General features: G+C 36.6%; 6 protein-coding genes across 11 annotated transcripts; 3 read left to right on the forward strand and 3 right to left on the reverse strand.

Moving 5' to 3' along the window:
• The first annotated feature begins 10,578 nt into the window (after window positions 1-10,578).
• LOC129577452 (DNA-directed RNA polymerases I, II, and III subunit RPABC1) lies at window positions 10,579-11,717 on the forward strand. The gene is made up of 3 exons (XM_055464480.1): window positions 10,579-10,788; window positions 10,935-11,023; window positions 11,102-11,717. Exons 1-3 carry the CDS (start codon window positions 10,732-10,734, stop codon window positions 11,586-11,588), a joined length of 633 nt encoding a protein of 210 aa, XP_055320455.1. The 5' UTR covers window positions 10,579-10,731; the 3' UTR covers window positions 11,589-11,717.
• Window positions 11,718-12,197: 480 nt separating this feature from the next.
• Window positions 12,198-13,509, reverse strand: LOC129577664 (60S ribosomal protein L12). The gene is made up of 4 exons (XM_055465091.1): window positions 13,343-13,509; window positions 13,095-13,168; window positions 12,748-12,928; window positions 12,198-12,508 (listed from the first exon to the last, which is right to left on the reverse strand). The coding sequence occupies exons 1-4, from the start codon at window positions 13,377-13,379 to the stop codon at window positions 12,303-12,305; spliced, it is 498 nt and encodes a 165-aa protein (XP_055321066.1). The 5' UTR covers window positions 13,380-13,509; the 3' UTR covers window positions 12,198-12,302.
• A 212-nt stretch (window positions 13,510-13,721) lies between these two features.
• On the forward strand, window positions 13,722-18,248 carry LOC129577663 (store-operated calcium entry regulator STIMATE-like). 4 transcript variants are annotated; one of them, XM_055465089.1, is made up of 5 exons: window positions 13,895-14,241; window positions 14,348-14,841; window positions 15,168-15,434; window positions 15,520-15,882; window positions 16,051-18,248. In XM_055465089.1, exons 2-5 carry the CDS (start codon window positions 14,730-14,732, stop codon window positions 16,128-16,130), a joined length of 822 nt encoding a protein of 273 aa, XP_055321064.1. In that variant the 5' UTR covers window positions 13,895-14,241; window positions 14,348-14,729; the 3' UTR covers window positions 16,131-18,248. The 4 variants fall into 4 exon arrangements, with proteins under 4 accessions (XP_055321062.1, XP_055321064.1, XP_055321065.1 ...); XM_055465090.1 differs by having other exon boundaries at window positions 14,039-14,101; XM_055465087.1 differs by having other exon boundaries at window positions 13,722-14,241; window positions 15,520-18,248.
• Window positions 18,249-18,904: 656 nt separating this feature from the next.
• LOC129577661 (UDP-glucose 4-epimerase-like) lies at window positions 18,905-21,718 on the forward strand. 3 transcript variants are annotated; one of them, XM_055465084.1, is made up of 8 exons: window positions 18,905-19,085; window positions 19,174-19,425; window positions 19,612-19,650; window positions 19,718-19,998; window positions 20,106-20,620; window positions 20,762-20,810; window positions 21,031-21,167; window positions 21,308-21,718. In XM_055465084.1, the coding sequence occupies exons 4-8, from the start codon at window positions 19,750-19,752 to the stop codon at window positions 21,438-21,440; spliced, it is 1,083 nt and encodes a 360-aa protein (XP_055321059.1). In that variant the 5' UTR covers window positions 18,905-19,085; window positions 19,174-19,425; window positions 19,612-19,650; window positions 19,718-19,749; the 3' UTR covers window positions 21,441-21,718. The 3 variants fall into 3 exon arrangements, with proteins under 3 accessions (XP_055321059.1, XP_055321058.1, XP_055321060.1); XM_055465083.1 differs by lacking the exon at window positions 19,174-19,425 and having other exon boundaries at window positions 19,612-19,998; XM_055465085.1 differs by lacking the exons at window positions 19,174-19,425; window positions 19,612-19,650.
• On the reverse strand, window positions 20,806-23,069 carry LOC129577660 (DNA N6-methyl methyltransferase). Its single transcript, XM_055465081.1, has 5 exons — window positions 22,746-23,069; window positions 22,312-22,682; window positions 22,020-22,197; window positions 21,743-21,917; window positions 20,806-21,655 (listed from the first exon to the last, which is right to left on the reverse strand). Exons 1-5 carry the CDS (start codon window positions 22,995-22,997, stop codon window positions 21,507-21,509), a joined length of 1,125 nt encoding a protein of 374 aa, XP_055321056.1. The 5' UTR covers window positions 22,998-23,069; the 3' UTR covers window positions 20,806-21,506.
• LOC129577659 (insulin-like growth factor-binding protein complex acid labile subunit) lies at window positions 23,070-26,267 on the reverse strand. Its single transcript, XM_055465080.1, has 3 exons — window positions 24,261-26,267; window positions 23,563-24,153; window positions 23,070-23,444 (listed from the first exon to the last, which is right to left on the reverse strand). The coding sequence occupies exons 1-3, from the start codon at window positions 25,146-25,148 to the stop codon at window positions 23,193-23,195; spliced, it is 1,731 nt and encodes a 576-aa protein (XP_055321055.1). The 5' UTR covers window positions 25,149-26,267; the 3' UTR covers window positions 23,070-23,192.
• Between the last annotated feature and the right edge of the window lie 532 nt (window positions 26,268-26,799).

Raw genomic sequence — 26,799 nt, forward strand, 5'->3', positions numbered from 1 at the left:
CCTGTCTTTGCCTAGATGTCTATGTGTGTGTGCTTCATTTTGATTTTGTCATTCTGATCAGCGGCAGGCAGTTCCGTTGCTTCTGTGTCTTTTACTTCACACCATCAGGGCCAGCATCGGCGTTTTTAGCTCGCTCTCTCGCGTGCTCGCATCAGTACTGTTGCTGCTGCTGCTGCTGCCAATACGCGCTGCTCTTCGCGAACCCCGTTCACCAACTACTTTTACAAATATCCTCCATAATTTATGGATACTTATTTTATTAGCTTCGCTTCGTGCAGATAAATTAAATTTATAGTCATTTGTTCTTGCAGTTATTTTGTATATTTAGCCCGATGCTTTCGACGTTTTGTTTCTATACGACACGATTTGTATGTGTATTTGTGTTTGGCATTGGCCACTGTCAACATTCGATGCGCATTTTATTTAAAATTCGTTCGTTTTGAATGCCGTTCTCTCTCTCTGAACAGCATACACACAGAGAGCGAGATACACACAAACAACATGATGCTCGCACTCTCAAGCCAATACAAATTGGCTTTCAAGTGTGCCCATTCGAACGTGTACTTCTGGTTTGTCGTTGTCCATCGATGATGTTAGCTGATTAGCCTGAAATTTATCTAGGTTTATGCATATAATTTTATTTTTTTTCCCCGCTTCGTTCGCTGGCTCCATTCCATCGTAGGCACACACACTCACACAGTAACTCGTTTTTTATAATCATTTTTTTGTTTTGGTTCTTTGTTTAAATATTCTGAAAAGATCTGGTTCTTTTAAACGTACAGAAAATATGAAAGATGTAAGGGAAAAAGATCGAATTATGAAGATTTAATCAATCACAATGGAATTCATCGGATGACAAAATTTCCACTTTGAAGTAAAACTGATTAGAAAGCTATAACTTGGTTAAAATAGCATGGTAAAAAAATGCGACACATCCTTGAAGAAAGAAAAGAATCTGCGTGCAGAGAAAAATCAAAACTTTTACGATGAAACTAGAAAATAACAGAGTGAAAAATAGAGAGTGAAAGAAAATCGCTACAATTGAACCAGGCTCTTGCCAAAATGGTCCGAGAATCTGGTGAGGAAAATATTGTTGTGATGTTTGTATCGCCATTGTATCGTTAATGCTGAAAATCCAATTTCCCTTATTTCATTTTATTTTAAACTTTGTTCTTTTCAATTTTCGGGCTTTCTCTACCACATATCGCGTTTGATCTGTGCGAGCCACATCATCAGAGCCGAGCTGCCAAGTGTTGCGCGTTGATTTTCGATTAGAAAAAAATTCATATTAAAGAGCTGATGCGCGCCAACAAACAAAGATGCGGGACCAAATCCGCAAAGACTCGATCAAATTGAGAGTGATGAGAAGAAGAAAGTATAGGTTGAGACGAAACATCTAAAGCATCGACGAGAAAAATAAACAGATTAAAAAGAAAACTGACTTTGAATACTAATGTGATTGACTTGAAAAGGAGAATAATAATGCTAAAGCTCAACTCCATTAAAAATTGCACTTGTAGGCTCTCCTTCTAGTTCTGTCCATTTCTTTCATTCATTCATTGCTCCTGTTTTTCAAGACCGAGGGAGAGAAAGAGATGGAGCGAGCAAGAGTGGTCCGATGTATTGAAAGCGAACGAATCATTGAGCATTAGATTGAAGTGGAGGATAGACTCGATGCAAGCACGAATGCTTATTCAAAAATACCACACAAACTTTATCAAAAGTCTTCTCGATTAATTCTTATTTGCTGTGTGCAAAGAGAGAACCAACCGGGAGCAGGCTCAAAGAGAGACACAGAGAGGGTAGTGAATCGATAGAAAATTAATGGCCACCAAAACGACAAAAACAGACGAACCAAATGGAGTATACATTGAAAGCGTTCACAGAAAATGGTGTTGTAGTAAATGATATAGGGAAAAGAGCTGTTTGACATGGTGGCATGAGGTGTTTTCAAAACAAAGAGACACACCCTGCACAATCTAATTTATTTTCATTAAATAAAACCAAACGTGCACTGGCTACAGCTCACTATCGATCGCTGGTAAAATTTCCTTCGTTCTTCAAAAGGAAGTCAATGGAAAATGTTCGAAGCGAAGACACACAGTGAAAGAGGGACAGAAGACAAGGAGATCTCTTTTGATGTGCATATGATGTGATGTGCATGAGAAAAACATTGAAAACTGATTTCGAGTCCGTGTTATCCTAGGGGCAATTCACATTCGCGAATGCCATTGCCATTCGCAGAATAAAAGGCATTCGTGCCTGTTTCGCCATGTATTCGGAGTGCCGTGCGATCATTCGCGCGACGCTCCATAGTGAATGTATTAACACATTCGCGAATGGCTACGAATACTTGTGTTCACTCAAACGTCATAAGCAATGAGTTCACGTGTGTTTCAGATATTAGAAAAGAAATTGGGCGAAAAACTACCGGCAAATTTAGAAAAAATCATAATAAGTGCTGGATTTGAATGCGAAACTGCTCTGTTATCCATTGATTCTAAAAGCATTGGCGATATAGACGAATTTATAAACGAACATAAATTTTATTTGAAAGATACGGCATACGAATATTGTCTGGCAAATAATTCATTAATTTTGTCGATACTAAAAGTCTTGAATCGCTCCACCATAAGTAAAAAACAAAACAAAATCAGTGTAAAACAATATTTTTAAACGAAGTATTTTTAAGTTTTTCCAAATTTTCGTTCACAAATTCTTCAATATCGTTGATAATTTCACGGTCAATTAACATTAGCGCTGACTCTGTGTCAAACGCACTTATTTCCAGAATTATTTTGATATCAACTGGAAATTGTATTATTGGAAAATTTCACTAATTCAGAAAAAAGTTTTTCGAGGCCCTAAAAATAAAATGTATGATATAATTTTTATATTAAATTAGCCTCAATAATGTTCTGTTTACCATTTTAACGACTTGAATTTGCACTATTTTGACAAGTGTTTTGAAATGTCGTTCAGTTCTGGTTGCATTCGTGCATTCGCAATGCTACACAGTAAACACGATTGTTCTAACTTTTAGAACCGAAATATGAAATTTGGCACTAAAATCCATTTAAGTACCATTTGTACTAGAAAAAGTTCAAAATGTACTAAATCACAAATCAAAGCTTCATGTATTTATTATAGAACTTTTGAACTTTTTCTAGAGCAAATGGTACTTAAACCAAGTTAAGTGTCAAATCTCAACATTGCTAGAATCATTGTGTTTACTGTGTATTCATTTGAATAGCACACTCATTTGCAGTGCCATTCGTAACCATTCGCGAATGCTTGTATTTAAATACATTGAATGATTCCATTCGCATTCGCACGCATTCGTAGCATTTGCAAATGTTTGTATCTAAATGCATGTACTATCATTCGCCCATTCGCACAACTGGCACCATTCGCAGGTTGTGAATTGCCCCTAGGTGTTATCTGCGTTGTGTGGAGCATATGGAAACAGGATGAATGCATCTCGGTCGATAGTTACAGTTGAATGGGATAAATACATTGAATGGCGAGAATGTGATGTCCTCTTCGCCATAATACGGACGATTACCATGCTAACTAGTTGTCAGCATGTATATTTTAGCACACAATTTTCTGCGATATCAAATTTCGATTGGATTCATTTTGCCAAAGCGAAAAAACTATTTTCGCTCTCTGTATACTGCACTGGCACGGGCTCAGACACACACACACATAAATATTTGTAATACAAGATGGCTGATAGTGGAGAATTGTGTGGTTCAATGCACACGGATTATGCCGTGCTTTTTTCAATCGCTCCTCGGTGATATTGTGTGCTTGTACATCATTAATAGACATAAACTTATGTGCGAATGTGCATAACTGTTCCGAGAAGCGGGCCCCATGAATGTCATGAAATACTTTTACTGAATGTGCACATAGCGAACAACGCGCGTTCGCTTGCTCGGTCGCGACACAAAACCCAGAAAGAGAATGATAGAATGAGCCAGTGCACACAACATGATCGTGTAACCTACGCTCAAATCATTGATTGGAATTTCTCGATTCATGCAGCTTCTCTCTCTCTCTCTCCCTCTCTCTACAACAACGATATACATACAATTTTTTTTCGATTATTTTATAATAATCATTAATTTTCTCTCGGTTCTTATCTTGCTATTGGATTTAATGGAATCGGGAGAGAGAAGAACGAGAGGTGGGGAGACAGTGTTTTAAACAGAAAAAAAAACGACGACCAAGACATTTAACGATGAAATGCAGTAATGATCACCCTTCGATTTAATTCATTTTCCTATCGCTTAATATGATCTATTCGATCAACAACGATTATTTCTGCATGTTAAGCTATTTGTGCTGTGGCTGCTGCCGCTGCCGCTGTTGCTGTTATTTGTTATTGTTGCTTTTATCGAATATGTAATTTTAGCGATTGTGCGCACGACGTCCTCTCCGTTTGTGCAACAAGATCAACGGGAAGAGTGAGAGCGATTCACTGAAAAGCACACGCCACGCATAGCCAAGCACCCAATAAATCAAATAAGTAAATATCAGGAATAATAAAAAAAATGCACAGCAACAGCAACGAAAAAAAAAAAGAAATAGTCGTACTCATATAGTCTACTGGCTGAGCCGATGTTCACACAGATATTTCCATGTAACGAGTGTGGAAACGGCCAAGAGGAAAACGATTACATTTTCACAAGCGTCGGAAGAGGGAGAGGGAAAGAGAGAAAGAGAGAATGAAAGAGAAAAAAAGACGCGAAAATCACACACACACACAAAGTTTTAGATAAACCCATATCCACATGAAAAGTATAAATAAAAACCGATAATCATTTCGAATGAAATATTGAGTGAAACAAAGTTTTGCACACACGAACCGGGCGAGCAACAACAACAATGGTAAACAGGACAGTGCAGTCTTTTATGCTTCATCACAAATGTGTGTGATTGTATTTGAGCATTGGAGCGAATGATGCGAGGAGCAGCAGCATTAGTAGGAAGAAGGAAAAAAAAACTCCATGCGATGCGAATAATGTTTTGTCATGGAACGAGCATTGAACATCTAACCAGAAAACAATACCACTATATGGCCCATAGAGATGATGGAGACACAAATGAGCTCACACACGATAACTCCAGCTCATATTCACACAGACCACAGCAAGCTAAATTACACAGAAAAGCCAAAAAAAGTGACAGAGACACATTTTTTTCTCTTTCTTCTCTCTACATACTGCTGTGTTGCTGAGGCAGCCTTCATTTCGCTCCCAGCTCCCGGACTATATTCAATAAACAAAGTGAACTGCTTTTATTATCCAAATATAGCTGGATTTGGCTGAATCGGTTTGGATTATGAGCAGAGTTTTCTTATTAAAACTTGGCAATATAGAATCTATGATGTGTTTGCGTGCGTGTCTTTGTATGTTTGCATTTATGTATAGTGGAGAACACAAGTCCGTTGGAAATGCTGATGTTAATGATGCCATGCCATTTTTAGCTTTTTGCAATATTTCTATTTTCTCTCAACCATATCACATCGAAACGATATGAATACCAAATCGGAGAGTGCATTATTAAACGGTATTTGCTGCAAGAAGCTTTTCAACAGCAACAGCAACAGCAACAGCAACAGCAACAGCAGCAGCAGCAGTAGCAGCTCAAATACAGTGCAGTGTCAATAAAAGCAAGAGTATATTGTGTTTAGCATGATCGACACAAGCACTCTCTCACATCCGCATAAGGGTGAATGCATTATGTGTACATATATACACATACAATGTTGTAATTCGTGTAATCGATTACGTATGAATCCGTCCGTCCGTTTGTTCGTTGTAAATAAGCAAGAATGAAACGAAAAATCAATGCTATTTACTTGTGTGAACACAATGACACAAGTCACACATCACTCTGGTCTCGAAACACTCAAGAAAATGTTTCTTTCAATCACAATGTCGAATTTGAAGAAAAAAAAATCGATTATTATTTCGAAATGAAAGGAACAATGTGTTGGTCGCTGTGAAATTGAAAACTAATTAAGACGATGAAAGGATTTTCATGTCAATCACATACAAAACAGAAAAGCCATTATGCAATGTTCGCATTTTCCTCAGTGTGCACAGTTACGATTGATAGACAGTCGTTATTTACATTGGCTTATGTATATATGGGCCCGACATAGCGTACATAGAATGGATCCACTTGAACTGTCGTCGTCTTCGTCATCATCATCATCATCATATGCACGGTTCGTATGCACCTTATACATAGAAACGAGGCGAACGAGCCGCCGACAACGACGACCACGACGACCACGACGTACACACAGCCAGTTATCGTGCGAATGTAGCACGAAGTATGTTATTTTAGCCATGTTCATACTATATTTAGCATATTTGGGTATACGCGCATCGTACAGACGCGACACTACACAAAACCGTTCTATATATTTGATGAGTATATATACATTTAAGTGGAACAACACGAACGTAGTAAAAATTTCGTCGAGTATTGAGTGCGAGAGCAGCGTCGAACGTTGAATCGATGTACTGCTACTACTGCTGTTGTTGTTGTTTCGATCGGGTGTTTGGCATCTGTGTGAAAGAGAGTGCTTGCGATTGCGAGAGTATGTGTCTCCCTGTGTCTCTCTCTCTGTGTGTGTGTGTGTGCGCGTCTACGTATGAGGCGCAGAAATCGGTGTTATGGAGAAAAAACAGCTGATAAATTGTTGTGTCAGAAAGTCTTTGGATAATACATAAGGTGAAACGAGTTGCAACATAGTCGCTTTTTGTCATTGCCCATTCTCGACAGCGGATTCCGTACGTAATTGTTATTGTTGCCGTTGTTGCCGTTGTTATTGCTATATATAAATATATATATATATATATATATATTATTACGATTGCTATTACTGCTGCTGCTGCTGCTGCTGCTGTTGGTGTTGTTGCTGCGGCTGACTTCGATTCACTGTACTTGATAATGCTTACGTTCTTGATTTCGTTTCGAGTATCATGTGCATTGTGTGTATATTTTTACTCTTTGTCCTCATCACACTACGTTCAATTTCATGCCTCTGTTTCCGTTGAAATTCAATGATCGTTCTGATGACTTTTTTATTCACTGTGCTTTGCCTTTTTTTTGCTCTGTATGCTTTTATAATTGATATTGTTATATTGTATGGTTTTGCTGCTGCTGCTGGGGATGGCGTGTGTGGTTGGGTGTATTTGTTGCTACACAATACAACTGATTGATGCCACATATTTACAATTCGTCCGTATTCATTTTGAGAACGTGGGGTATGCCACCTTATAACCTCCTATTTTCTCTTCTTCAAATAATCAGTTTCGTTTTATTTGGTTCTGTGGCCGTGCCGTTCACTGTTCAACACACCAAGTTTTTTTTTTCTTCATGCATACATTATATGTGTCTCTATGTATGTGTATAGCGTACTTTCGTTCCGCGTATTCATACAATTTCGCATCCTTACTTGATTTATTGCACTGAAATTGAATGCAATTGTTACATCGCGAATATGAACTAATAAATTCTTATAATTGCTCGGTAAAATATTTTCTTCGTTTCGCAGGTTATTTTGTATGGCGATTTTTCCAACATTGCTGCTACTGTTACTGCACTGGTATCGCCGCTGCTACTATTCAGTGTAAGCAGCTTTCGTTCGTTCATTTGATCGCATTTTCCCCATCTGCAATTACGTTATTTATTCAACTCATTGCATTTTTGGTTCGTTCCGAAAAATGGACATTCATATTTGATTATGTTTGCCAATTTTCCAAACTTTATTACCTTTTTTTTACTTGTCCGTTCACTCACTCACTTACTCACTTGGTCGGTCGTTCGTTCGCTCTCTCCGCATTACCGCTATCGCCATTCATTTCCGAATAAGTTTGTTTTTTGTACGCCATTTATTTTTATACTTACTGCAGTAAGTTGATGTGTACTTCTTCTGCTTTTTTTTATTTTATATGGTCTCATAATTATTTCGACGAATCATCTGCCAGTATTTTATACGCTGATTCTTCGATATTTTACAGGTTTTGTAGCCGTACGCTGTAGCTGTTTCGTTTAATATCACTAATTTTGCTCTTTTTTTTATCTACGTCGAAGTGGTTTGGGGCTTTTTTTGTTGTTGCGAATTTAGCCATAAGTTGCTAGATCATAGCAAAAATTATCAGCTTCTCGATCTGAACACAAAAAAAACTTCTTTTAATTTGTTTGTTCGTTTCTTTCTTTCGATTGTCGTTGTTCTGCTTTTTTTTCGTATGCACAAACGGAATATTACCATTTATTCAACTTGAGAGCCTTGATATTTTTGCATGCACCAAAAATGAAGTAAAATCACCCATGAACATTAAGTCAAAACATACACATTATTATTTAATTGCAATTTTACGATTTGATCGCTTTATTGGCTTTGAACTGTGCTCATAACAGTACATGGTCATTTGGTATTTGGTACGATTGTAACACATACATTAGAATTATTTGTTTCATTCGACTTTGTGATTAAATTGGAAAGAGAAAAGAAGAGTAAAAAAAAAATGCTCGTGTATAGCATATTAACGGAATAGAAGAAAAAAATGAACCAAATCGAGTTTTAATTTGCCCCAAACGGCATAGAAGCTCAATTGGCCAAAAATTTATTCGTCATCGATAGCGGCAGCAGTGTTGGCGGCATCATGAAACGCGATGATGCAAATGCAATTCAGTTTACCAACGTTTCTCTCTCGTCAATGCGTGAGATCTCTCACTCGTGGGCTAATGCAAGTGCAATGAGATTAACTGAATATACCATAAATATGTACGGAGGAGAGAAAAAAAAGCCTCAACGGAACGAGGAAAATTACATGTGGCATAAAAAAGTAGGAAAAAAATAAATATATTTATATATGAGTGTGAAACACTAGTGTAATGTGCCGTTCGCGTCGCTCATCATAATTTCAATAAATGGATGGCACCAACACTTGATGCCACCAGAAAACGGCAATCATCATTAGCGCATATATCAATTTTCATAAAAAAAATTCTCTTCTTTCTCCTCTGTGCTGTGTCCGTTCTGTTTTATTCTTGTTCCTACTGCTAGCTGTTGCTGTTACTGTTTTGCCATTCAACGCTGTTTTTTGTTGTTGTTGCTCTCGTTGCTGCTGCTGTTGTAGTAGTTTGTTCTCATGCGACTATAGATCTTTGCTAAAATTACACTGATAAACTGATACCAATAAATGGTGTACGCTCTTTTTTCTACTCTCTTCAGTGTGCTTGATGGATGCGACATTCTCGTTCAAAGCTCATTGCATACACACGCATTCATTCGCTATGCATGGTATTCTTTCTCACTGTGTGCCTCGCACTCACTCGGTGTGTGCGTTTATTATAAATTTGTGGCTGATGAACACAAGCCAAATGGATATTTTTCATTAAAACAAATTTATAATTCATGATGGAATTTTTATTAGAGTCATATAAAATGTGAGCACGCTCGTTTTGGCTATGGCTGCTGCGTTCGCTATAAAAACAGGAAACTCTCCCTCTCTCTCTCCTTCTCTCTGTCTCTCCCGCACAGGCAACAACAGCTACAGCAGCAGCAAATAACATTCTCGGCCCAGCTCTCAGGCGGCGAGATGCAGAGAAAATAAGAGAATGTTACATAGTTTTGTGTGGACATGCCATGCTATGCCATCCATACGGTTTTATTTAGTTAGCTTCAGTTTTCTGAGTGCGATTCCGTTGCATATAAAACATTAAAATAAAATTAACGACGCTCCACTCGCATCTCTCACTCTAACTCTAACTCCTTCACTCCACTGGGTGTGTGTATGTGCTGTGGGCACATACGGAGGAGGATGCGTGACACTCTTGTCCCTTCCTGGGGCTTGGTCGTCATCATGACGACAATATGCACAACATAATTGGCCGTAATACATTTATATTTCGTAAATACGCTTCCAGATACACTCGAAAGCAGAACAACCACCCGTAATGAAAGCCATGCCAAAGAGCGATATAAACTCAAAGTGCTCGGGCCATATAACGGTCGCACACCAACAGCAAACATTTGCCGATCGATTCAATTTGCCCGTTAAAAAAATCTTCGCCAGCACTTTTATTGATGCTTTTCATGTGCTGAACCAATCCAAGTCCAGCCAAGTCAAGTCAAGACAATACACGCACACTTTGTCGCACTTTTGCTGCAATACCACATAGTTTGCATAATTTTTTTTTCGTCCCCATTTTCTATCTCCCCTACCAAATAATGAATTTCGAGAAATAGTCGATAATCATTTTTTTCCCCGTCAAATTCGTGTTCAATTTCAAAATGGCACTAGAAATTCGCGGAAATTGCATGTGACGACACATTTCATGCAAATCAAATTAGTCGAGCACTAATTGACAGCTTGAATTAAGTTCCCTTCGAAGAAATTAAAATGAGTTTTCAAAAATCACGCCAACCATTTTCAACACTGAAACCGAGCAACAACTGGTGAATATAAAACAGAAAAACGGTGGATATTCAACAAAGGCGGCGCTGCGTACATATTCACCATTGTCAAAGCCTTTTGCATGCGCTTCACTTCAACTGTCAAACAAAAGCATAACATTCGATTTCGTGCCGATGCCAAAAGACCGAGTTTCGAACGTTGTGTGAAATTCAGAGCGGATTTTTCGGGCATTTTTTTTTAGTATTATTTTGTTCGAAAATTACTTTCTAACCACCAAAACAACATGGATGATGAAGCTGAAACTTACAAATTGTGGAGAATCCGCAAAACTGTTATGCAGGTATGTTATTGAAGTTGTGTGTCCAGTAACTAACCTTAAAAAATGTGACAATGTGAATTTTTTTGCGCGTAAAGCATTACAATTTTTTTCATAAAAAAATTTGGTTTACTTGAGGAAAACTACGATAATCAATTTTCCAATTTTAGTTGAGCCATGACCGAGGCTATCTCGTAACGCAAGATGAATTGGATCAAACGTTGGAACAATTCAAAGAGCAATTCGGTGATAAACCAAGGTAAGTGCTTGCGATCACATTTTATCGTCGGCAAGACACAATTTTTCAAATCTCGCCCTCATTTTCTCTTTTTGATAGTGAAAAGCGTCCAGCTCGTTCGGATTTGATTGTGTTGGTGGCTCACAACGATGATCCAACGGATCAAATGTTTGTTTTCTTCCCGGAAGAGCCGAAAATTGGCATCAAGACCATTAAAACCTATTGTACTCGAATGCAAGAAGAGAATATTCACCGGGCCATTGTTGTCGTACAACAGGGCATGACACCATCGGCTAAGCAATCTCTCGTCGACATGGCACCCAAATATATTCTAGAACAATTTTTGGAATCTGAACTACTTATCAACATTACCGAACACGAATTGGTGCCCGAGCATGTGGTGATGACACCCGAAGAGAAGCAAGAACTGTTGGCCCGTTATAAATTGAAAGAAAACATGTTGATGCGTATCCAAGCTGGTGATCCGGTGGCACGATACTTTGGCTTGAAACGTGGTCAAGTTGTAAAAATTATTCGACCATCCGAAACAGCCGGTCGCTATATTTCCTATCGTTTAGTGTGCTAATTCTGTTTTTTTTTCATACGATACAAGACCATTTTTTTCATAGACTCGATTCGATTTAAGATTAAACATTACCGATATTGTCGTCTTTCTTTGATGAAATAAAACGATTCAAGAGATTTAAGAACAGAATTGTATTTTTTTATTTTCAATGGAAAACTTGAACAGGTTGAGTTAACTGGAAAATTCATAGAAAAGATCTGAACTGAACTGAACAGATTGTATTGACATTTCAGATTTTGGTGAAATTCGGTTCGGCATAAGAGTTATAAAAGAAAACCATAATATTCGGAAAGAATTTCATTGAGAAAATCAATTGAATTGAAAAAATGAGAAAAGCCTTTGTAAAATGAAAAGAAAGGATTTTTAAACTAAATCGATTGCTTGTTGAACGAATCAGTTTTTATTCCAATGACTTCAGTGAAAAGTTGAAGCTCGCAATTGGCTACTTGTTACTAACTCACACATTGTGCCATTTTTGAGGTTATGTCAACTGTTGTGTGCGAATTCAATGAAAAATCTAATGAGATTTCATTGCACATGGTAAAATCATCGACGTTTCGTTTCTCTCAAGCTAAAATTGAATTTGTAAATAAAATAAAACGCAGTTGATTTTTTGTCATTTTTTCCCTTTTTAATTAAAAAACAATGTGTTTCTTAACAGAGTACACTTAATAACTTGTACATCGATCTGGACTGGTCGATAAATTTGTGTATTTATTCTGAAGGGATTTCAATAGCGCCATCATTGATGTCATCAATGATGTCGTGTGGTGGACGTCCATCAACGGTGCAGCCGATGTTTTGGGCAGTACCCAAGATTTCTTTGGCGGTTCCGCTCAATTCACGGGCCATTGAACGTGGTCGCAATGTGCGGGCAATGCTTATAATGTCATCCAATGAGATGTTGCCATTGTGCTTAACTGCAACGAGAAAAATGGAGAGAAGAAGGCATTAGAAAATGTGGAAATTTGAGGTAATAGAGTTATTAGCTACACAGTGTTTTCATAAATATAGTTCATTCGACGACATCATTTGTAATTGAGTGTTCAAATCGATCTCTGTTCAAACATGCACTTTGATGTATTATTCGGTTATGAACACTGGTGGATTTTTGCACATGTTCCCATAGAAATAAATCGATGAAATGTGATCAACTTACCGTTCTTGACCTTCTTTCTGTCACGTGGTGGTTCTTTCAATGCCTTGATGATAAGTGAGGCAGCTGATGGAACAACTGAGATGGTGGCTTGACGATTTTGGATGGTCAAGCACACGGTGATTTTAAGACCTTTCCAGTCACCGGTTGCCTTGGCAATGTCATCACCAATTTTCTTTGGGGACTGTGGAACGAAAAAAATGAACACACAACAAAATTCCAATTAGCTTTATTTTCGTGGCATTTTTTTTTGCACGCATTTCCACACACTTGTCACACATCACTTGCAAATGTCATCCAACACGCGCTTTTTTTTGCGAATAAACGAATTAACGAAAACTTGAACTTACCAAACCCAATGGACCGATTTTTGGAGCCAATGATGAGGTGGCACCGACTTCGCCTCCAACACAACGGAGGTATACTAAATACGAACAGAAGAAACAAGCGGAACTATTAATTTTATGCACTCGTTTAACAGCAACATAACCAAACCTCCCATAGGTATGGTAGTTGGTTTTTGCATAAAAATTTCATCCATCCTCATTCGCGGCGGCACAATTTCCGAGCGTAAATTCACGAATCTCCCTACACTTACCCTTCTTAACTTCAGTTGGGTCAAACTTTGGTGGCATTTTTATTTAATTTAAAACGATTTAATCGTTGCGATGACAAAGGATGATTAAGATTTTTTACGATTTTCGGCGAGAACGAATCCGCGATCGAACTTATTGCATCGACGTGCGATGTTGAAAAGAATGATGGACGATTCGAATTTGACGTTTAAGCGTTGAACGTTCAAATGTGTCAATGTGCTCGCTCAAACACTTTCACACATTCAAAATATCGGTCAAACAGATGTGGTGATGTCGGTTGCGTAGATTTTTCTTCTTCTTTTGAATGAATATTTATTTCCATCAAATTATCTCACACGGTTTGTTTACTTCAATTAATTGATGAAAATCGAAATTGGAAAAGTCAATTTTTGCTAGATTTTTTTTCGAATCAATTTCGAAACAGCACAACTGAGTTTTTTTGCGAGATCAAGAGAGGATGCCAAGTGTCAACGAATGATCTTGTGTATCCTATACAAACATAGACCGGCTATGATTATACACTAAAGATGAATACACATTTTGTTGCTGTTGTTGTTGCTATGTTTCTCATACAGACGCACACGTCCATTCACATGAATAACACTTGGACTCTCTCTCTCTCTCTCTCTCGCGCCGCTTTTACACACATTCAAATATCGGGTAGCGCAAATCGTCGTTCAAGAGCACATCAAATGGGCACTTGTCAAAATTTAATTAGAGACTAGGAAACGACGAACGAAAGAGAGCGGAGAAAACTATATGTAAAATATCTATACATACACGGAACATTTGAAAACACTTCCCTTTTTAGTTTGATCATTTTGTTCACGCTCACTTTTCATTTCTTATTTTTTCTGTGTATCGTTTGGTTTCGGTTTCGATTCGATTTTTTTGTTGTTGTGTATGGTGATTTATGGGTTTAAAATTTTCAGTTTCGTAATTTAATCAATATCGAGTGTTTCGAACTAATATCGGTTTTTTTTTTGTTCGTTTCGTCTGTATTTCAGTTCATATGAACTCAATCACTCGAAGTGGTTTGAATACGGCAGAATATGTCGAAATATTTGAATGGTTCATTGAAACGACCACTTAGTTTAGTATGCAAAAGTGTTTGATCTTTGGTGTTTCCGTGACATTTGAATAGCATCAAAAGAGAGAAGAAGAAAACAATTCGTTTGGTTGACCATCAAATTTCTTGTTGCATTGAACACGAAATTTTGTGTACAATTATTTATTTTTTCTCGCCGAGCATCACATCCATAACCAGTGTGCCAATTAAAAAGACGGCGCATTGTTTCGCCGCACAAGTGAAGAAAAAAGAGAGAGAGAAGAGAGTGATTTATTGCAGAAAATTTAGAGAAATCGTCCCACAAATCGCATAAAATTCAAATGGTGAACAACGACAACGAACTGGACCATTGCTCAAAAGATGCATTAACTGGTTTCCTGGGGCTGGTGCTGCAAGCCGTCTTAGCTGGTTTAGCTTTCACATGCCTAATTGGTACGAAACCTAATGCTAGTTTCACACTTTTTTCCGTTTCTTTCTTCTTAGTTTCTCTTATCTTATTGGCCAATACAAATTGCTGTGCGAATCGAATAAAACTAACAACAACTGATGACGACGTGTGTAATCAGTAATTGAAAACACATTAAATACACATTGAACGTTGATCGATTGATTGATCTGCGTAATTTAAATTGAGCGCGCGCGTGTGTCTGTCTGTGTGTGTGCTGCGCAAAAAGAAAAAAAAACGATCATTTCGATGATTCAAAGTTGATGATGTGTTTTAATGCGTGATTTTCGTTTTTTTTTGGGTATTATTTTAGCGAAGAGATTTCGTGAGCCGCCCGGAGTTCGTCGACCATGGCAAGTGTGGTGGTACGATACATCGAAACAGGGCATCGGCGCGATTGTAATCCATTTGACCAATGTCTATCTGGCAAAACTGTTTCAGGGTGATCCATGCACTTGGTACGTGATCAATTTCCTATTAGACTCAACCATAGGACTGTTGATTGTGTTCATTGGTATTCGATTGTGTCAATTTCTTGCGTTTTACAAAAAATGGCCAGCCATCAATTTTGGCGTTTATGGTAAGAATTCCACCCATTTTTAGTTTCATTCATGATTTTATCACAGGCTCAACTTAATTTCAAATCTTTCTTCGGTATATTTCAGATGCGCCAAAATCATGGATATATCAAACATGTATTTACATTGGCCTTATGGCCTTGGTGAAAATAGCGACAACATTGTTCATACAATGGAAATTTTGGGAAGGTGTCAAGAACCTGGTGCTGTCACCATTTTCAAATGCAACTCTTGAAATAACGCTGGTCATGCTGGTGATTCCGTTCTTTGTGAATCTACTCATATTCTGGGTGACGGACAATTTTTTGATGCGACACGATCATCAACAGCACAAACGTTCATTTCTCATCAACTATGTGAGCAAATTGAACAAACACCAGACGAATGGATTTACGAATGGCACCAACGCACCGCAATATGCCAACGGCAACGGATCCCTAAATGCAAACGGTAAATTTGGACAAAGCAATCTATTTGAACGTGCCAAACTCTATTGTCCCAATAGGCTCGATATTATTGATAGTAGTTATAGTAAATTTGACCAAATTGATAAACCAACCACACGTAGATATAATGAATTAATTGATAATGATTCTGAATCGGATGCCCTCCTTACAGGCGATGAACGCTTTGATGTTGAATTCACCGACGATGATTGCGTTGCATTGGAGCCACGCGATCCTCGACTGAATTTGTAGTGAACGAAATAGAAATTAACGCATTACCATTATCAAATCTCATCTCAACAACACACACACTCATCCACAAACACACATCACTCACAGCTCAAATCTAACCAACGCCCACAAAAAAACATGACCATAGCATACATATCCTCAGACAGACGGAGAAGCAAAACAAAGGGGCCGATAATTCACTTTTGAGACCATTGAACGCTGAACTCATTTCGCTAAATGCGCATCATTTTGGCATCGAAACACAAATCACCACATGGAAAATATCGTTTTGAAATTGGAAATTGGGAAAACACATTTTCACACTCGAAGAAAAGATTTTTCGCAAATTACGGGCCATTTTTAAAATGCGCTAATGATCCTTATGTAATATTTCAACAAAAAGCAATTACAAAGCCAAAGACCGAAAAAAAAAATTGCAAATAAAACGAAAAAATGCGATTGCGTGAAGAACGGCAATTATCAGAAGAAGAGTTAAGACAACGATCATGATTATAAAATGAAATTTGTATAAATCATGATTATACTTTGTTGGAATACTATATGACGCTATTATTAACTAATCTTTATTGTGTATGTATCGTAAAAATGCCCCAAATATGCGTGCAATTTTATCTGGTAAAAAAAAACGATAAAAAAAGGTTCGTTAATTTGCCGGAGAAATTTCGTAGGCTTGAATAGGTTTCATGTATTCAAAACTATTTTTTTTTTTACATTTTTGTTCTATGTAATGTATTGAATCACACGTCTACAGTTTCATTTAAATGTTAAATGTTGAAGACTGTCCGAACTGTTGGGTCCCCCATATATGCGAGAGCTAACCATCATAATATCAACTTCATGCATTTTTGCCATCAAACACTACAAATTAGATTAATCTAATGCTTAATTAATTCCATAAATATCTATTCATTTTTTTCGGTTCTGCTGTTCATTTGTTCAGTACTGTTACACTTAACTAGAGAGAATAATAATTGTTTTGATAAATTATTTGTTAAATGAGAACAAAACAATTTCACGTATTAGCTTTGGATCGCCTCTTTTGTGTCATGTAAACACTCCCAAAAATCAGCCATATCCGTTATTAATATACCTTGTAGTAAACGCGTTCATAGTGTTTCACTGTAGTAGCAAAGTATCCTATTAAATTCCACTGTGGTATTACTACAAGAAAATTTAATAGGATACACCGCTACTACAGTGAAACACTATGAACGCGTTTACTACAAGGTATATTAATAACAGATATGGCTGATTTTCGAGAGTGAACGGGATAGAAAAATCATACAGTTGTTCGTTTTTTTTTGTATGAAAGAAAATGGTATCTCTTAGGCGCTAAAATGACCTTATGATTAGAATTCAAACTTTACTTAAAACGGATGAAAAATGCAGCTGTAACGCAAGAAAAAATCAGTGAGATTGTTGGAAAAAAATTTGAATTCAGTATGAATTAGAAGGAAAAAGAAAAAAATGTTAAAGTGGAATGGAAGACAAAATATGCCGTGCCAATTAGAAATGATGCAAATTACTTTTAATTGACATGTGTCGATATATATCGGCATAGATACACGGTATCGCGTGGGTTAATATTGAAAATGTTAAATTATAATATTGAGATTTAAATGGCTGTGTGCTGATTTTAAGGTAGAAAACAAAATAACAGGAAAAGAATGTTTTGTTGTTTTTTTTTGTAATTTTAGTCTTTTTTACATCACATTTGTATACCGATTTATACCAAGAGAAATGCAAATTTACATCGAAAAAACAAAATTTACATCGAAGTAATGTGCCCAAATATTTAGATAAATTAAAAAAAAAATCTACCTGAATGATACTTCCAAGATCCCTCTTTTTTCCTGAAAAACTTCCTTAACGTCAGTTTTTAAAACTATTTGTTAAATAATAAGAGATGTAGATACTTTATAGGAAATTTTTTTTAATAGTATAATAATGAAAAACCTAATCATAAGTAAAGAATAAACTTTTTCACACAAAAAAATTATCTTTATCACAAAGATAAATTCCATTGTGGTTAGAAATTGCGGATATTTTTGTATAAACTGGGAATTTTGTAGAATCGTGCAAAAAAAAAGCAATAAAAAGAATTGTTAGATAAAAAAAGGAAGCAGCAAATGTTTGGTATTGCTTAATGTGTTGCGTGATTTCTGTGAATTGATTTGGAAACCAGTTTTTTTTTTCTCCTACGAACACTTGACAAAATATGCAAGTATCTGCAGTTCTACGAAAGCTGACCCATAAAGTGACAACGAAATTCTCATTTTCTTTCTTCCCACTTGTTCTTTTTCTTGTCCTAAGTTCAGGGCTATCTCTTCGATCTCTGGCTCTTACACTCGCTCTCACCATCTTCTTGGCGAAGCATTAAGATAAAGCGCAAAAATCTTCTTAGTTAGAAAAAAAAATGTCATCTGGTCGAACAGAACCAGAAAAAAATTGTGCAACGCAAAAGAAGAGAACTGTGTTTATAACGTGAAATTGCATAAAAACCAGATGGATTGGCCAACTCATCTTGATGCTAAACCAGTTGACGGCGCGATTCTATTTTCAAATACATCAAGGTATATATTATGAAAAAACATGAACCGAACATCACACACCATATAATATACACGACGCTTGCTAACAACAATATATTGTTGTGGTGTTCCCAACCGAATGCGGTGGAAATAAACATCGAAAATCACAAAGCGAAACATGTTAACTACCAACACGTATGCAGTATACACACGGCGACGATCATCATTTACTGCGTTGCTATTTTATGAATGAAGAGTTTAGTTGGCATCTTGCTATCGCACATTGAACTTGAGCATTACTATTCCTCTGGCGTTTGATACAACGAACCATCGTGTGAAATTTTTCTCTTGCTGGGTGAAACAGTCTTGAGTGGTTAACAGTGAATTTTGTTTGAGGAAAAACAAAATCATCATCTTTAAATTGGTAAGCATATTAAGTCATTGGAAAAACACAAAAAAAAAATTCAATACATTAGAATCGATATTTTCATTATTACGTCGTTCAAGAATAGTGTTGAAAAAGAAGTGTGCAAAAAGCCTAAGAGCTACGTGGAAACCCAAAAGAGAAAGAACGAACAATGTTGCAGATCAAATTAGCACTTGTTCTAAAACTGTCAGTTCATATATCCCTACTGATTGACTTAAATAGTTTGCAGCAGACAACACATACATGAATAAAGTGAAGTAACCGTGTTTAGAACATAAAGCTATACACAAATCTTCTTTCTCCATAGTTTACTCAATTATTCTATGATTCGCATCACGTACGTGTTGTGCTCTTTAAAATTATGTAAATAAATTTCGGTAAACGTTTCCATGAAGAAGAAGTCTCGGTTTCTATTGTTGATTTCTGTTACTAATCTATCTTACGTATTCTAATGATAAAATTCCATAAACCGGTTTTTTTTGTTTGTCGTTTGACACATTTTTTTTTCTATTCGCATGCATAGTTGGTTGTTGGTAGTGTGTTGATTCCTGTGAATGAGCCGGTACGATCGGAATAGATGGAAAAAGGTGTTAGTCGATAATAATCGTTTGTTACGTTCGGTTACACAGTTGTCATCTTGAGTTGGTGTTAAAAGGGTGAAATGGCTTCAACGAATGGAAAAACGGTTCTTGTGACAGGCGGCGCCGGTTACATTGGATCACATTGTGTTGTCACATTACAAGAGGCTGGCTATGAAGTTATTGCACTGGATAACTTTGCTAATTCGGTGGATGATGGTTACGATGGATCGCTTGCGCTGAAACGTGTCGAAAAAATCACCGGCACACCGGTCAAATTCTACAAATGCGATCTACTTGACACCGTACAATTGGAAAAAATCTTTGAAAATGTAAGTTGAACGTGTGTTCAAGGCTGCCATTAAATCTTTTGATGACTTATTTGATTTTTTTATGTGAATATATTCAACTATGAATTGTTTGTTTGTTCTGTATTTAGCACAAAATTGATTCGGTCATTCATTTTGCCGCAATGAAGGCCGTTGGTGAATCGATGCAGTATCCAATGTTGTACTACAAAAACAACATAATTGGCATGATCAATTTGTTGGAAATCATGAAAAAGTACAACATTTACAATTTGGTATTTTCGAGCTCGTGCACGGTCTATGGTGAACCGGAGGAATTACCGATTACCGAAGAAAAGCGAATTGGCCAGAGCATCACAAATGTATATGGTCGCACCAAATTTTTCATTGAAGAAATTTTGAAAGATGTCACACATTCGGAGGATAAATGGAATATCATTGCGTTGCGTTATTTTAATCCGGTCGGTGCACATGAGTCCGGTCTCATCGGCGAAGATCCAACCAAACAGTTTACAAATTTAATGCCGTTCATTAGTCAAGTGGCAGCGGGCAAAAAAGACTCACTCACCATTTTTGGCAATGATTATGACACACCAGACGGTACCGGCATTCGTGATTACATTCATGTCATGGATTTGGCCACTGGGTAAATATATATTCAATTTGGAAAGAAAAAACAGAATTGACCCAAAAAAATTAACCTGAAATATTCTCATTCCTCGTGTTCAATTTATTTCGCTTGAATGTCACAACAAATGGCAATAAATTTTTAATCTTTTTTTTCTAGTCACGTCGCCGCCTTGCACAAACTCGAAAAATCACACATTAAAATTAAGGTAAGCATCGTCGTCTAAATGCAAACAAATTTATTCATTTTTTCTGCTTCATCTCTTGGTTTGAATATATTATTGGAAAAAAGTCTTAATACTCAAAATTCTATAATAATTACTATATCTGACTGATCAGATTAAAATCAAAAATGTTTCAATCAATAGACGAAATTAGCTTCAAATCAATGGAAAAGTTGCAAATCTGAACAATTTCCTCTTGTTGCAGGCCTATAATTTGGGTACAGGTCGCGGTGTCTCTGTCTTGAACCTCATCAACACCTTTGAGAAAACAAATAACGTATCAGTTCCGTATACATTCGAGGCTCGCCGTGCAGGCGATATTTCAACGATGTATGCCGATCCGTAAGTGACCATTTTTTCCATTACCTATCGTTTTAATTGTTATATTGATTGACAAAATCTAATAAATAATAAAAACTTGAACAAAATTCGAATTGATTCATGAGATGAAGTAATTTTCCGTTTCTTTTGATATCCTGCAGTTCTTTGGCCGAACGTGAGCTTGGATGGAAGGCGAATCGTTCGCTTGAACAGATGTGTTCCGATTTCTGGCGATGGCAAAAGATGAATCCAGTCGGCTACAAAACGGTGCTCACAAATGGCCACAGCCACTAAGCGTCACCACTCTTCACTGCAACATTTTCTTTTTAAATTCGCAATGCATTCGATTTATTCACGTGTTTACATGTTTGTCTTATGGAATAATTGTAAATTTTGTAGTTTTAACACCTCCAAACCGATCGATGTACAATTCGGTAATAAATATCTGGCGAATAGCTCCAAGCATGACACTTCGTCGGCCGACTTAGTAAAGTATGGTATAAATAGATCTGAAAGAGTAAATTATAAATGCGATGATTAATAAAGTAAGATATAGTACATTTTCATTTAAATTGACACAAATTTCTTTTTCACACCTTGAAGTGGTGGCTTGTGCGAGTGAATCGAACTTGGTACACTGAATATCATCCGTTCGTTGGGGATATTGAAGTCGTGTGTGTTGTCTTTGTGACAGGCAATGAAAAGTCGCTCAAATGGTTGTTTCTTCAGTGGCAAATCGAAATCACAAATTGGCTCGCCGTATTTGGTGATCTATGGAGGAAAATGAAAGGAAAAATTGGGGGTCGTTTCAATTTTTTTTTAAAATGAAAACCGATTCATTTCAATTGACAATAAAAAGTATAAAAAAAGCACCTTCATCCAATACCAAGTTGCCAAGAGCTGCAGATTCCATCTGGAAAGGAATGTTTCTTTTACGGCTTGAATCATGGACGGTGCATTCGTGCACCAAATGGCCACTAATGTTCTGTTTGGCTGCGTTACCATTTCGATTGGAATGCTTGCGATGTGGTCGTTGCTTAGCATTTGATAACTGAAAGAAAAATTAAGGTAAAAATGAAACTATGTCCAGACTTCCGTTTTGAGACCAAGTTTTTCTTCCACGAGTCTTCAATTAAAAATCTGGTTCAAAAATAGCCCAACTCACCTATTGTCACTATTGAATTTTCTCGATCGTCGTACGTACTTATTCCACCATGGTGGATCCATTACAACCAAATCATAACCATTGGCTGGTTCAATTCGATCAATATTTTGTATGTTTGCATTGGAAAATGTGCACTTTGGTGGAACGATATGGCTTGTGCCGTTCAATTCAACGACGACTGGTTTTTTTGAGTCATTTCCTCCTTTAAAATTGTCCCCGTACAAGCATTCAACCGATTGCCATTGATCCAGAAACAATTTTAGCTTTTCATTAGTCATCGTTTTTGCCTCATCCCTTTCGAAACTTGGTAATACATTCTGTTCGTGGCATTTGGCTATGAAATTGGATACATTTCGTTTAAGTCTTTCAATCTGCAAACGAAATAAAATGTTTGTAATGATATTTCTAAATGCTAGAAAAGGATAGAAAAGTACCAACTCAAATTCTTCACGATGCTCTGCAGCCACCACAATGTTGGTTTTGTTGATTATTTTCCGTTGTCTCTTTTTTGTTTGGGCTTCATCGGGAGTTTTGTATCGATACGGAACATTCAATTCAAATAAGTCCGGATTGATTTTATAGCTAGCACGTTCACTGTCACTGGAAGTGACCCCATCGTAAATTCGGTTGATAAAATTTTCGTGTGAAATCAACGAACAATTTTCAAAAGAAAACAATACACTCATTTCCAACCGGCAGCATAATTCACCAAAAAGTCAAAGTGGAATTGAGGTTATGTTTACCACACAAACGTCAGCTGAGTTGTTGAGATTTTGAAATAATTTTATTCGTTACATTCAATACAATTATATATGAGTTCGATTGAAATTACAGAGATTTGGCTTAAAAATGATTATATTTTTAATAATATTTTCCGTTGCTTAGGAGCGTTGCTTTCGTTTGTTATTCTTGGCGAAATAATCGTCAATGTCTTTGAGCACTTTTTCTTGCTGAACAATACGGTATCGTTCGCTCTTCTTTTCACTCTTATCGAGACAGTATTTGCCAAGACGAACGAGCCCAATGACAAGGAATACAGCGATCACCGTCCATAAAAGGCATGCCTTGACATCGAATTCTTCGTTTAATAACTTGCTAAACGTTCTGGGATACGTGCTTATTGTTGGCTTTTTCTGAAACAAATTGCAAATGAAAACGATTGATATGAATAAAACGGGTGGATAATGGATAAATACAAACGAGTTTAAAGCAAAAAATTGGAAGATGAAAATTAGAAGAAACAAAAATCACCTTTTTCCCATTTTTAGATGCATTACAATCCGTGTTGATAATGACAATTTTTCGAGTTAATGGCCATTTGGTTGATTGTCGATAATCCAGGCACTCAACTTCTTCTATCAATGGTTTGGTGGAATTTCCATCTGGAAATCCATCAAATTCGAAACCAAATTGTAAATTGGAAACTAAATGCTCCTTTTTCGATAGGGCACTCAAAAGCCATGAACAATTCCATGGGTTATTATTCAAATAAACACTTTCAACTGTTTTAAATGCCGATAGATTCATTTCATGGTATTGATTATGATGTAAATCGATGGATTTAATCGCGGCTGCTTGTTCAAGGAACTCATCTGTCTGCAAGTGATTTGATGCTAAATCGAGTGTTTGCAATGTTTTCAAGTCGGTGAACGTAAACGGTTGAATTGAATTGAGTTCATTGTGTGAAATGTTTATCGATTCAATTGAATTTAACGATGCAAATTGATTATCAAGTATATGCGTCAATTTATTATTGGAAACATCCAAATGTATTAAGCTTTCGAGGTCCTTCAATGCAATCGATGGAATCGACGCAATTTGATTGTGGCTTGCATTCAAAACCTATGTTTCAAAATATTTGAAGAAGAAAAAAAAGGACAAAATCAATCAACCGTCTCCACTCAATAAGTTAAAATGAAAGTTTTTTTTTTTTCGTTTAAATTGCCTACTTGAAGTGCTTTTAATCCACTCAATGCATACGTTTGAATTGCGATCATTGTATTGTGACTGACATCCAAATGAAGTAGTTGTGTATTCTGTTGAAAGGCATTTTCTTCGAGTCCATAGTCGTTGAGTGCATTTTCGCTTAGATTCAAATACTCCAACCGTGCCAAATTGTAAAAAACCATGGTATTTATTGTGGTTAGTTGATTGCCATTCAATTGCAATGTTTTTAGGCGTGTCGTCGTTGTTAATGCATACGAATCGATAAAATTAATACGATTGTTTGCCAAATTCAAGTCGATCAACCGCAATAATGCTTTGAACGTAAACGATTCGATGCGTTCAAGTGAATTTTTGGCCAAGTTCAACGTTTCAATGTTCAGCGAAAAGTCAAAGAAACCAACCGGAATCTCAGTAATAAAATTTCCGTGCAAATTCAACGATAACAATTTTGGATATCGACGCAATGCAAACGTATCTAAGTCACGTATGCCATTGTGATACAAGTTTAATTGCATCAATTTGTCTAAATTATTTGCCGCCCACGATTGAAGCGCTGTCAAATTCGGATTGCCAACGATGGTCAATGACTCCAATTTGGCCAAAGCACTGAACGCAAACGGGCTTATTGTGAACAGATTCGAGCGCACAAATTCAATGGACTGTGTATTGGCGACGTTCACGAAGAATGCATCCGGCAACGAGGTCACATTGCAATCGGTAAACACAAAACTCAAGGACAATGGCGAATTTACAGATTTATACTGATCATTGATGTTACGTAAATCGTCCAAAGTACAATTTGTTTGAATATTTGATTCGATCGATGCACTGTTTATCCATTGGCAATTGAATGCCAAGATGACAAACGCGATAAGAGGGTTTTGACCCATCACTACCGGACAAATCAATTTCGATTTCGATTTCTTGGAAACGGAACTTTCTCGAGTACTTTTCAAAACACACTACAAACTGATACTGACTGTACGCACATACAGTTCCTGGTGTTGCGGGTGCAAATTAACTTACACACACAGAGAGGGAGAGATAGAGAGAAAGAGACTTAATAGACATGTTATTTTCATGAGAACCGAGAAAAAAATGCTCAGATATCATGTGTGTATCAAAGATAAGATTAAGTAAATCCAATGCAGAGATCGACACTGATTACCCGACTGATACGAATCAAAAGATGTACATTTTTTATCATTTTGTTTTCGTCAGCTGAGACACGGCGCATATTTTAAGAAGCACAAAATACAAAGAAACCGATAAACTCGCCACAAACAGTTATCTTGAAGTTGTGACTTAAACAATTCTGTAACTCAAATGCAGACCGATTATTATTGCCCCATCAATGCACATTCTACGTAATGAATTTCTATTTTTTTTTCTCTCTTTTCGAACGAAGTTTTTTTTATTTACATCATTTCGAAATTGTTTAAGAGATTAAAACAATGATCTAGCAAATTACTGTAACTTATCAATATTTTTTTTACAATAGGAATGAATTTAACAACCAATAAATGAATTCCAATGGATATACGTGACAATGTGTCTGTTTGAATATTCTCTTGAGCGAATCACGCTTGAAATAAAATTGTAATTTTTTGTGTGTGTTGCGAAGAATGACTGAAACCAAATGTTATAACCTTCGATTTACTTTGTTGAATCATATTCAATATTTGATTCAGATTCACCAAGTGTGAGTGACTTTTAGGCTTCCGCTTTATTTTGGTATTGTACGAAGGTCCCCATGTCCGAATTCATAGCGAACATTTGTACTCACTTCGACTTTTGTGCGTCCATCTTTGCTTTGCCAAATTTTACCAATTTCGGCTTGAACATTTGTCGTTGGACCGTTGATTTGCACTTCAAAATTTACTTGGCCGTTGCCAATTGGACTTGATTGACGAGAAAATTATCTCATGGTTTTGGCAATGTTACAAACAACAATCAGGATTAAGAAAATCACGAGCTTCATCTTTTTTGTACTCACTTTCACTTGTTACTTTATTTGTTTATTGATAATTATATTGTGATTCGACCGGTTTATATATTTTTTTCATTAACTTTACTTATCGCTATCGACTGACGTCGTACGAGGGATAATTTTCTTCGAACCGATTTTGTTGTTGTTTGATTCGTTACCAAGATCAATACACAACGTAAACAAAATGATACAAATCATGGCAAACAATTCGATATAATAAGGTGAATCAAAGATATTGCTATTGCCTTGCCGGTTTTCAGGTCTTTATAAATAAAGACAACTTTGGCGAATTTGAATAAATATTTCGATGGAATTCAATCATTTTCAAGGCGTCACCTGTTAACTTTAATCAATCCAGATTTTCAAAGCTCAAAAAGTGAAAAAAATAACGATAAAATTGATATAGGCCACTTGACACAAACGAGATCAACACATTGATTGCAGAGATTCAAATTTCAGCATTTTAAGGATAAAAAAGCGAAGAAAAGTGCATTTTTAATGCAGAGCGAAAACAATTTGAGTTTTGAATACAAATTCAGTGTTGAGCTTGG

This window comes from Sitodiplosis mosellana, unplaced genomic scaffold, assembly GCF_009176505.1.
Source record: "Sitodiplosis mosellana isolate CC-2019 unplaced genomic scaffold, AAFC_SMos_1.0 Smas_scaffold_6197, whole genome shotgun sequence".
NCBI lineage: Eukaryota > Metazoa > Arthropoda > Insecta > Diptera > Cecidomyiidae > Sitodiplosis > Sitodiplosis mosellana.